The sequence below is a fragment of the Leptidea sinapis genome, chromosome 10, assembly GCF_905404315.1.
Source record: "Leptidea sinapis chromosome 10, ilLepSina1.1, whole genome shotgun sequence".
In the NCBI taxonomy this organism is placed as follows: domain Eukaryota; kingdom Metazoa; phylum Arthropoda; class Insecta; order Lepidoptera; family Pieridae; genus Leptidea; species Leptidea sinapis.
Genome location: NC_066274.1, coordinates 4,546,369 through 4,558,963, shown reverse-complemented (window position 1 = coordinate 4,558,963; position 12,595 = coordinate 4,546,369). Strand labels below are relative to the sequence as shown.

The 12,595-nt window shown below is 35.2% G+C and overlaps 1 protein-coding gene across 2 annotated transcripts; it reads left to right on the top strand.

The window, feature by feature from the left end:
* Nucleotides 1–1,722: 1,722 nt before the first annotated feature.
* On the top strand, nucleotides 1,723–12,169 carry LOC126966511 (folliculin). 2 transcript variants are annotated; one of them, XM_050810627.1, is made up of 7 exons: nucleotides 1,723–2,109; nucleotides 2,210–2,395; nucleotides 2,650–2,785; nucleotides 3,231–3,487; nucleotides 4,878–5,082; nucleotides 8,493–8,595; nucleotides 11,939–12,169. In XM_050810627.1, exons 1-7 carry the CDS (start codon nucleotides 1,843–1,845, stop codon nucleotides 12,072–12,074), a joined length of 1,290 nt encoding a protein of 429 aa, XP_050666584.1. In that variant the 5' UTR covers nucleotides 1,723–1,842; the 3' UTR covers nucleotides 12,075–12,169. The 2 variants fall into 2 exon arrangements, with proteins under 2 accessions (XP_050666584.1, XP_050666585.1); XM_050810628.1 differs by having other exon boundaries at nucleotides 1,962–2,109; nucleotides 2,201–2,395.
* Nucleotides 12,170–12,595: the final 426 nt, after the last annotated feature.

Below are 12,595 nucleotides of genomic sequence, written 5' to 3'. Positions count from 1 at the left end.
CAATTGTGGTGCCGCTCAGAATTTTTGAGTTTTTCAAGAATCCTGAGCGGCACTGCATTGTAATGGGCACGGCGTATCAATACCATCAGCTGAAAGTCCTGCTCGTCTCGTCCCTTATTATCATAAAAAAAAACTTTGCAATACACGCATCTCCCAACAATGGACGTTTGATCTTGTTACAGGAATACGCATCAAAAATAAATAAATAGTAAGTACCAAACGAATCGTAACTTCGGATTAATTTATGTGACGAAATTTAACTTATAATAGGGCTATAACTATTTTTCTCGCTTTGTTACGATTGATTTTTATAATTACTTATGAGGTATCTCCATCCATCCACCGGGCAAAAGTTTCCTGACCGCTAAATGTTTATGATGGAGAATTTTATGCATTTGACTCATACCAATGCCTAAGCTTATCCAAATCTGCCGAGTCATTATTTTATCAGTATCTGTTGAACCCACGCCGCACAATACTGATGCGCGACCACGTTTAAACTCGTTACACAAGTTGGCATGAGATGGGGCTCAATGAACGAGGCCAATCGTAGTCTATCATACTTTTTTTGTTTACTTTAAATGACATCTTACCGTATACCGACAGTAATTATGGAATTGAATTACTGCTCAAATTACCGCGTACGGTGGTGCGGTTACATTAGAGTTAACCGACATAAGCCAATCAACAAGGCGGTAAACGGGATATTGTTATCATATGAATATTTTACATTTTAACGAAACTAAACTAAAAATTAAAAGGAGTTGGTGGATGATTAAACTGCACAGAAAGCGTAATAGGTTTTTTGTATTTGTTCAAATGGTTTCTGTAGTAGTTCATTAAGGACTCTTTCTTCTTCTTTAACTCCTCTATTGTATATTGGAACGACAGACATTGCTTTGCTCGACGCCAAGCATCAAAATTAAAAAATCACTTTATTCAATTAGGTCACTGAAATGACACTTACGAATGTCAAAAAATAAAAATATTTTTTCTTATTGAATTTAACGTTACTTTGTAAAGGGTCGAGCTAATGAGAAAATGAAAAAGAAAAATACTTTAGGGAAGGGAACGACCCGCCCCACGAAGCCGCCACAAGCAGAGGCATTTAAGCGAGCATGACGATGCCTGTCACGAGAAATCTACCGAATAGCAAAACAATGCTTTATACTATCATCAATTTGTATGCTACGATTTTTGTGGTTTCTTTGCCGGGAATCCCATAAATTGGGTTCCAAATGGAATGCCTCTAAAAACTCAAGCATTAGTAATGAAAAACATTAGACCACTCTGTCGCTTGGCACGTATGTCCCAATATGTGTTGAGCTCATGTTGCAAACTGAACGATCCGTAGTGTGACCTCTAAAAGCAAAAGCTACCGCGGTAATCTCCTTTGATATGTGAAAAGAGACCGCCACCCGAGCTATTCCCTACCGGAATATGCCATATTGATTAAAATTGTAAAATTATGGCCATAAATCGTGGCTACACCTAGGTGTTGCTTCAATTATGACAACAATTATTGGCATATCACGGTAATGTAGCCGCAGCATAAAAGGGTTTTTCATGTAATCGCGTATGTTGAAAAAGGATATAATTTAGTTCTTCTTTTATTGTGGATTGAGCAGATGGGTCTTATTACCAATGCTCTTATTTAAAAAAAAATTGTAAACAGCTGACGTACAGCTGACAGACGGTAAACAAATAAGTAATCTGGTTTTGGGTAATGGGTATGTAGGTACTCTTCAGGTCGTATGAGCTATTAGATTAAATGAAATCATTTATTTTTATTCCAAATTTTATAATGTTGTTTTTATTTTTATAAATATTATTTTACTGAAAATGAACGCTATAATTGGCCTGTGCCATTTTTGCGAGGCTCATGGCCCCAGACCTGTATTCTGTACATTTACAACAGACGATGAAAGACCTACTAAGGAGTCCTTAAAAAGCCAAGTTGAGTGCAGTGGTTGCACTTCCATAGGAGCAGAAACTGTTATTTTATCTAAGGACGAAGCTGGAATTTTATTTTGCAGTAAAGAATCAGTTCCAAACAATGAAACAACTATGTTTTTGAGACAAGCTGCGTTGAGAAGTATTACCTGCGAAGTAAGTCTGGAATAGTTTGACTTTGATCGACGTTTGAATTTCAATGATATTTCCACAGTAGCTTTAAAAAGTGTTCTATAATTGAAAATAGTGTTTTTAGGTTAGTTGGAGCAAAGATGGGGGTGTTGTATACTTTAGTGAATCTCAGGGCCACGTCTTGAGCCTTATGTTTCAATTGAAAGATACCAGAGCTAGAGGTCTGAAGAGAATGTTCTCAGTAGTAGTCCTGATGAAGGATAAGATGTTTCTTCTGAACATCACACCTATTTTATCTGACCATATGCAAGTAAGTTTTTATGTAACAATACAATAGTGTTAAAGTCAAGATATACCGGAGAACATTCAATGGGAGCCAAACAAAAGTAAACTAAAAAAAAATTGAAGAATTAATTATTGTTGCAGTAACAGTTGTTAAATTAGTTTTAGGATTTATTGTTTGACAATAGCTAGATCCTGTAGATAAACTGACAGTTTTCCATGGTATTAATTTAAGGAGAAACTGTTTGTTTATAATTAATAAATAAAAAAATTATATTACAGAAAGTAGCAAAAGAATTACAACAGCTAGCTGAAGTTGTTTATGATCATGAACAAAGTGTTTATTCACAAAGAGCCCTGAGGTTGAATACCGGAAATAATGACTTTGGCCAATCTCGATCCTTAATACAACTAACTGGTGAGTAGAAATTATGACAAATAATTTGTAAAAGTTGAGCTTAGATGAGAATAGGAAGCAAATAACTTATTCCCATTGTTTTAATGCATTAAATTTTAAACTTTTGAATGAGCATTTTTTTTTAAATTTATATAGTGGCATGGGATGCAAGTCCATAGACCTAGAATGAGCTTACTTGTGTGGTGTTTCTAAACAATATGATATGGGTACCTTAAAAAAAAGTGAGTATACTTTTTTAAAAGGCTGGCAACACTCCTCATTCTCCTGCAGTTCCTGCTGCAGCAGGAATGTGGGTGGTGGTTATCACTTAATATGAGGTGACCTGTATGCTTGTTTCTCCTTCTATTCCAAACAGGTTTTGAACACAAAATAAAAATATTTTACCTCTAGGTATGATAGTATTTTATATTAATATTGTAGTGTATCTATACTTAATTATTTTTAGGTAAAGAGGACATATTTCAAATGCTTCATTCTCGTTTCACTTGGATGTTGAAAATTGGTTCCATGACTTACTCAGAGACACTTTACACAAGTAGAGACTTACTAAATAAATTATATCCACAAAACACAAAGGGCTCCATTTTTGAAGATTCTTGTTCAGCCAACTATGATGACTGCATGTCGCTGAGGGAATTGGAAAAAATGCTTAGTCAGCCTGTATTTACAATTGTTTTGTTTTGCACTCTAACTGGAGTTGATGTAAGTGGTAAAGTTTTGTTTTATTTATATCCCAAATACAGAAAAGTAAAACAAAATAATTTAAATTGATTCATTTATTTGGATAAAAAAATGTATGCGTAATTATGTATATTTACCATTATTTATATAAGGTTATAAAAATTTTCATTATTAATAAAAATTTGATTTAATTATTGAACAAATTAGTATATTAAATTAAACTTTAACTATATATGAAAGATTGAACAACATGCTAGGCATAAGCCTCTGATATGGAAGTGTTTTAATCACTTTTTTTTTTATTGAATGAGGTGTTATTTCGAGAAATCCATGAAATCTTGTGAGCCTTCTTGAGTATAATTTCGCTTCTTCAATCAATTCGACAAGCGTTTCGCTTAAAGTCGAAACACATGTCTATGAGATCCTGAGGAGATGTTGACTCGCCAAATTCTGGCACGAGCAGTGCTCGATGAATTGATTGAAGACGAATCTTAGCGGAAGGCTCTGAAGAAGGCTGACAACGTTTGGATAGGTAACATATAATTATTATTTATGATTGCGAAACTGAAGTGGCAGTGGGCAGGGCACACAGTTTGACCAGATGGCCGGGGGGGCAGTAAAGTCCTCGAATGGCGATTACGTACCGATAGACGCAATATTGTTAGGACACCCGCAAGATGGACCGACGATCTGGTCAAGATCGCCGGAATAGGTTGGGTCAGGGCATCGCATGACCGATCGACGTGGAGATCTTTAGGGGAGGCCTTTGTCAAGGCTATAATCTATATCTCGATAGAGTACACAGTACATGAACGTAAGTACTCGCCTTCAGGATATATGGAAGATACGTGCCATCATCATACTTCGTAATATTTTATACTAAGTATAATATATTTAGAAGTGTGTGTGTGTGTGTGCGCGAACTTAATTTTTTTCTTGTATTTGTTAAGGCTTTGTATTGTGAATGTTTTTTCACATATTTTATGACAATAAGGGTCGAGACGAGCAGGACGTTACGACATTACAATGCAGTGCCGCTCAGGATTCTTGAAAGACCCAAAACTTATGAATGGCACTACAATTTCGGTCGCCACCTTGAGACATAAGATGTTAAGGCTCATTTGCCCAGTAATTTCACTAACTACGGCGCCCTTCAGACCGAAACACAATAATGCATATATGCGTACACATTACTGCTTCACGGCAGAAAAAGGCGCCGTTGTGGTACCCATAATCTAGCCGGCATTCAGTGCAAGGACCCTCCCACTCATAATTTGGTATACTCGTCTAGGTATCCAACTGAAAGCCTTATAACACTTATACATTGTCCCCACACAGCACACTATCGATTTTTAAGGTAAGCAGTAAATTTTTAAATAGTAGTAATAGCTAATGTGAAAGAACTTTACAGATTACAATAAAATCAAACGCCTATGATCCAAACGAAATTGTACGAACATTACTCAAAGTGTTGCCACAAACACAGAACAAATCACCAAAAATTAGTATAAGTAGTAAAGAAATTTCTAGTACAAAACAATGTCACCAGACATTGTTTCTAGAAGAAGTGGATGGTATATTTCAATGCAAGTGGGATGGTAGTCTTCCTTCAAAATGTGAGTATTGATGTATTTATTTATTTTACTTAATTTTTTTGTAACTACTTGCAAATTTAGATGTGTTGGTGGATATATAATACACTGGCCTTCAAAAGTAAGTATCACACTTAAAATTGGGATAACGTTTTAAGTTCACTAGATATACTTTCGAAATAAAAAGGACTCCAAAGAAAATTTAATTTTGTACATAAAAACTTTATAGTCGGTAACCTTCTTTTAAGAATTGGCTGAAAAAAAACTTCAAAAACAAAACCATTCCTTTTTCAAAGTGGACGTTTCCGAATTACAATTTTACCATTCACATTTTTCTTTCTGTTTTAAATTTTTTTCAAGATCGATGGGTCTTGTTTTAAAAATTTATGCTAAAAAGCACATAACATTTTATTTATCATGCCTCTTTCAGTTGAAGAATGTGCTAGGATCATGGCTTTTCTGGAACTAGGCATCAGTATGCGTCGCACTGCAAGAATGGTGGGTGTGACGGTACGAACGGTCCAGAAGGTAAAGCGAAGGTACGCTGAGACTGGACACCATCTGAGGAGACCTTGTAATGGCAGACCCAGGTGTACCAGTGCCCGAGAAGATCGTTATATTATTTCCACTGTGTTAAGATATCGCCACCAAAATGCAGTTGAAGTCCAGCAACAGCTACTTCAGACCCGGAGGGACTACATTAGTGACAGTGAGAAGAAGACTTGCTGAAGCAAATTTGAAGCCCCGAAGACCAGCGAGTAGCCCAAAACTCGAGAGACAGCATCGAGTAGCGAGACTGCGATACGACCGTGAACACATGCAGTGGGATGAAGAAGAATGGTCAAGAATTTTGTTTGCAGATGAGTCTCGATTCTCCCTTTACACTTCTGATGGAAGGTGAAGTGTTTACAGGCGACCTGGTGTGCGATACCTTCAAGCCTGCATCTCAGAAAGAGTCCAATACGGTGGAGGCAGTGTACATGTATGGGCTGGCATATCTTCAGAAGGTCGCACAGAGCTAGTAGCCATAGAAAATGGCACCCTCACTGGGCAAAGATATGCTCAAGAGATTCTCAATGAGTATGCAGGGCCGTATTTAGCAAAAATGGGTGATGGATCGATGCTGATGCATGATATTGCCCGCCCACACACACTGCTCATATCGTACAAGAGTATATCCAGGAGGTCGGTATCAGCGTGATGGCTTGGCCATCAAGAAGTCCTGATCTCAACCCGATTGAACACGCCTGGGATAAGCTTGGGAGGCTAGTCAGAAATCGCAGACCACCACCTACTACCCTCAGGGCACTAAAGCAGGCCCTGATAGAAGAATGGGAGAATATTCCCCAACATCGGCTCCGAAACCTAGTGTTCAGTATGCCAAACCGGCTCGAAGCTGTTATCAGAGCTCGAGGAGGCAATACCAGTTATTAAAAATTAAATAACATGTAATACATTTTAGTTGAATTTTTTTACACTAAACTAAAAATGTCTATTTTCATTGTTTTATCTTTTTTAAGTTAAAAATGTTACTAATGTATGATTTTAGTTTCTAAGAATTAAAGCCTATAAAATTTGCAACAAAACGTATTTAATCTCAAATCTCTACCATCTATTGTTAAGAAAAATAAATAATTTGAAAAGTGTGATACTTACTTTTGCAGGCCAGTGTATAACTTATTATTAAGTTTATACTATCAAGCCAAACTCGTAAAGGAGAATGTAAAGATTATAAAACAAATGTGTTACGAAATTTAAAAGAATTGTTAAAAAACGTTGTGTGGGAAAGGTTATTATAGCATAAACGATTTTCGTAATGACACCACGGACTGGGAATAAAGCGAACACCCTCAGGCTCTTTAATTATAAATGTTTATTGTACGATATTACATTGTAATCCATATTTTATATTAAAAAAAAAATCCCGCTGAGTTTCTTGCGCCCATTCTTCTCAGGTCTGAGGCAGTCTCTTTTGAATGGGTGGTAGATTTTGACGTTCAATAAGTGATTTTAAATCCTATTTTAAATAAAAATATTTGAATTTGAATAGGTATAGATCCTGATCATAGTAAACTAAATAATACGACAGTAAGAATGGGATGACTGTTGGCATACAGGGTTATTGTTCGACGAAGGTATAGGAAATGATAAGGGTGTCTATTTCTGATAATTTAAACCCCCATTAGGCGAAAGTGAACAATTTTTGAGCCATCATGGATTTTTGCTGTTAAATCTCTCAAAAGACAAAAACCACATTATTTTCAATATTTTTCCCCTAAAATACCTAAAAAAACCCGTTATGATACTTGGATTACAGATTATTTCAAAAATGTAGCTGAAAGTTTTAAGGTTACAATATACGTTTAAAGATTACGGACGTTTTTAAAATTCTCTGCAAGCCATCTTTCATAACGTTTTTTTAAGGCAAATAAAAATATTAAAATAATATTGATTTTCGTCACGCATTCTTAAATTTGGACCGGTAACTGTTGTTTTAATATTGAGAAATAGGAACCAGTGTTTAATCGTTTGTAATATAATATAATAAATCAGAAGAAAATATGAGATTTTAAATAGATACTTTTTTAAATGCAACTTTTACTTATTTTGAAAAAAGCTAAAAAACATAATATTAACTCAAAAATGATTCACCTTTGCACACTGCTGATAATGATGGTTAAAATTATCGCAAATAGGGTACATATACATGTTACATTTTGATTGGTAGGTATGGACAGCTTGTGGAAAAAAATTCCACAGTTAGATATACTGAAATATTTACGCGGTTTTTCACGTCCGACGTTCCGAATAATACCAAATCTGAAAGTGATTTCATGGTCTTCTTTTTATCACAATAAGGGACGAGACGAGCAGGATTCAGCTGATGGTAATTGATACCGCCTTCCCATTACAATGCAGTGCCGCTGAGGATTCTTGAAACACCCAAAATTTCTGAGCGGCACTACAATTGCGCTCGTCACCTTGAGACAAGATGATAAGTCTCATTTGCCCAGTAATTTCACTAATTGACCCTTCAGACCAAAACACAACAATGCTTACACATTATTGCTGCACGGCATTAAAACGCACCGTTGTGGTACCCATAATCTTGTCGGCATCCTGTGCAAAGGAGCCTTCCACTGGACTATAAGTCTCCTGGAAGGCGACATGTTTAATGCCGTCATGTCACTTCTAGTACATTGTTTACATTTCTATCGAGGTGACGGATACACTACTTTGGCTCGTTCTAAAGATTAATAGCAGAAAACCTTTCATGCAATCTCATATTTTCGGTATCGGTATATAGTTTGTAAATGTGCACTTAAGTTTACCTTTTCCAGTATTTCATTAAAAATATTTTACTCTCAAAATCTATGAAATTAATCTACTTACGCTCATCTCTCATATTTTTAATAAATTTTTGCTGTTTGCAGATCCTACGCTTATGAATAGAATAATCATTGCACTCAGCAATGATAAGTTTAACGATACTGTCCTTCATCGACATATAAAATCACTGCAGTTAGAATGGTTAGGGTGAGTATTAGCCCAGTATAATATATTGTGTACTATCATATCATCCTTGCAACATTAAAAGGCATTTATTTTCTCAAAATTGATTCCTTTAGAATTCTTTTTGATGTCATTTCTAATAACTACTAGATACTACTACCAAAGCAAGTTCATACTTACCGTCTTTTGCATACTATATACAGGCTATCTTATTAAACTGTCCCCGCCACGTCTGTCTGCCTGTAAATCCAATAATTCTGAACGGATTTTCATGCATCATCAACACATAAAAGTTATTCAGTTTAGTATACTGCGTGAATCAGAAAGGGTATAACATCAATGCTACGTTATATAAGTCACTAGCTGACCCGGCAAACGTTGTTTTGCCATATAAAGTATAATTCACGCGATAGTTTTATAAGTAATAAAATACTGCCTATATTATAGCCTGTACATCATTTTGTTCTATTGTCAATAGTTTTTGCAGCGCACGCAAAAATAGGTTTTCGATTTTACACCTTGTGTTACAAAATAGCAATTTTATTACGGATCCCTAATTTTGAAAAAAAAATAGCCTATAGCCTTCCTCGATAAATGGACTGCCCAACACTGAAAGAATCATTCAAATCGGACCAGTAGTACCAGAGATTAGCGCGTTCAAACAAACAAACACTGCAGCTTTATAATATTATTTATAATATTAGTATAGATATGCAATAGTATTGTGATGTTTAAATAATTGGAATAAATAAAAGAGCGCCTACAAAACAAAAATATTATTTTTCAATTTACTTTCTTAGACAACCCTAACTTAAGAGACCGCCATTTAATATAGGCCGAGTCGTTGTTTGTAAACAAACTTAGGTAACCTACCTACGGACTTAAACATTATTATATATATATCATTCTTCTTATTTGTATCCTTCGCAGCTATTGAAGAATCCTTGAGTTTCACAAAATTTAAAAATTATTAAATAAAATTTCCATTGAATTTGGGATTATGATTAAGGGGTACGCACACTAGACGAAATCACACAATAGCACGTGGCTTGTGTTTATGAATTTCACATACAATTAGAATAACGTACTTCCTGTTATTGCGTAACAGATTATGAACAAAATAAGAAATTACATAACGTTACACAGTTTCACGTCTGTATTCCTGAAGGGTTAGGCAGAGGTGTATTTTTTCCACCCACGTTTCACTATTATTATTTTTATGGAAAAGGAGCACAAACGAGCGTACGGTAAGGTACCCATATCGTATCATCCCGGAACCAACGCACAAGGAAGTTCATTCCTGTGCGGAACTACAATTGCGCTCGTCACCTTGAGACATAAGATGTTAAGTCTCATTTGCCCGGTAATTACACCAGCTACAGCGCCCGTCAGACCGAAACACAATAATATTGATACATTTCTGCTTCACGGCAGAAAAAGGCGCCCACGTACCCATAATCTACAAATACAAAAGTGAACTCATTTAATTTCCAACATAACAAAAATATCTTGAATTAAAAATGTGTACCGTGCAGAGTGTAGGTTCCTTTACAATAGGCAATCCTTTGATTTTACAAAGACCGCCGACAGCATTTTTCATTCTCCAATCACAGAACAGTAAATATTTGAATCATGATAATATTCACATTCACACAATTCAAAGAGTAAAAATGCAGATAGGCCGATCTTTTTAGATCACAATTTCCGAATTTTTACCTTACGAATTACTTGTTTGTTTATACATTTCCAATGGCTTTCAACAAATTCATAAAATCAACGCATTTTGATGCGAAGCTTTTATACGGAATTTCGGGCCGCTCGTCGCGCGGGCTGTTTGTTCGAGCTTAGCGTCAGCTTTTCTAGCGTTACATGTAAACGTTAGATTTAGGACCGTTACACGATGTATATTTAAATACAACGTGACAGTTTTCGGCATGGAAGACGGTTTCGAAAAGTATTTATTTTAAAAACTGTGTATGTCTTGTATGTCTAAATAGCCAGAGTATTTAATACCTTAGTGTTCTTCATATTTCTTCACGTAGCTGTGAAAGTAATTAAAAAGTGGTAACTACCTACTCATGAAAATTATATTTTGTTGCGGCCGCAAAATTTATTTTAACATTCCTACCGAAATATATCATATGCGAACGGTAGTATATTGCCGCGGCGGAATTTATTAGTAAATCTTTTCTATCACCCTAATATTATAGGAACTTTCTTTTTTATGTCATTTATTATGTTATAAATGAGTAGGTACGAGCAGATGATCCAAAAAATTCAAAATAATGTGAAGCGTCATAGCCAACCCATAACAAAAGACTAAAACCTAGGGTGGGTTTAATTAGGATATGACCCCGATGTGATGTTTACACTGCGCCCATCACCCTAACAACATAACATCATACTCGAATTAACATAAAAATCAGAAACCTATTGCAATATAAGAGTAGATTAAATTTTCTTATCTTTGAATTGTGTAATGAACCTCGTCATTAAAAAACCTACGCACAAGAAAACCGAAACTGTACAAAAATAAAACGTGAGCATCGGATTGTTTCAGAAAAATAAATACTTTAGTTAAAAATACTTAGTTTTTTTTATTTGGACGAAACATAGTATAACGGGTTAACTAGTAGGTACTAGAGCTTCCAATCCCGCAATACCGAGATCTCGGCATTGCGGGATCCTGCGCCATTTTCCAATCCCGCGAGATGCGGGATTACGGGCGCGGGATCCGCGGGACTAAAAAAAAGCGTGCATGCGATTCAAAATAGGATAATCTGCGTCAAATATTATCCTTAATAACTCAAGTTATGAACTGTTTCGTATTTTCGTGAAGTTTATTAATACATTCACTGAATCTTTTATTCACGTACAAACCCTTAAAAACCCCACAAGTGTGGAAGCAGAAAGGGCGTTTTCTGCTGCAGGCTATATTGCGTCTAAATTTAGTTTCAGTTAAGATTAAAAGCTGACAAACTCAATTATTAAGTAATAATTTATCAGTTAAAATGTGTTTTATTTTTGCTTTGTATTTTTTGAAAACGATTTGTTCTGTTTTGATATGCTTTTTATTCAGAATTTGTTATTTTTTTTTTTTTTTGTAAAAAAAAACAGTATAATATAGTTAATTGATATCATTTTAATAGTAATATGTACCTAAATAAATGTGGAGATGATAAATTCATTCTTTTACAATGTGCATATTTTCAATATGCGGGATCCCGCGGGATTGTAAATTCGTGGTCCCGTAAATGCCGAGATTGAATACAGGCCACGGGGTTGGAAGCCCTAGTAGGTACCTATTCTATAATTTGTGGTAGACTATTTTTAATTATTCTCATCTTGTCCTTGATATTTTTTCCAGTATTGCTAGGACCATAAAATCTGCGATACAATCAGCAGGACAACACAGTGATGCAGTGAGCAAGTTGAAAAAAATATTGGGAATTGGGCAGTTTGATGAAACACTAATTAATTTTTGGATTGACTGTTTCTTGTGATTGTCTCTAGAATTATATTATAAATTGGTGCTATTTTTAATTTATTTACTGTGATAAATTAATTTATAACTAAATAAATATATATAACTAAAATATACATATACTTTTATTTTTTAACTTGACTAGAAATTATTTATTAGTGTTTAACACATCACTTTGCATGGAAATATAGATGAGTAGCAATGATGAATGAATTAACACATTGTCTTATAAAAGCTCGAATTCTCCCAAACAATAGCAGATTATAACTGACATCCATCATATTTGGACCCAAGTGCCTCGTATGATAATAGGCCTTCACAATAAAGCTTTCGTTATCTGGATCAAATGTCTACCTTTCAATAGGTGTAATACTGTAGAAGATAAGGTAGGTACCAAATTAATTCTCGTTGCTCCAGTTGGTATTGCTGTTGCTAAATTAACAGCTTTGGAGTTTTATATAGCCAGATAACTAGTGTCTGGGGCTGGAACACGTTCAACCGGAATGCTGGTGTCAAATGCAAGCTTCAGAACCTGTAACT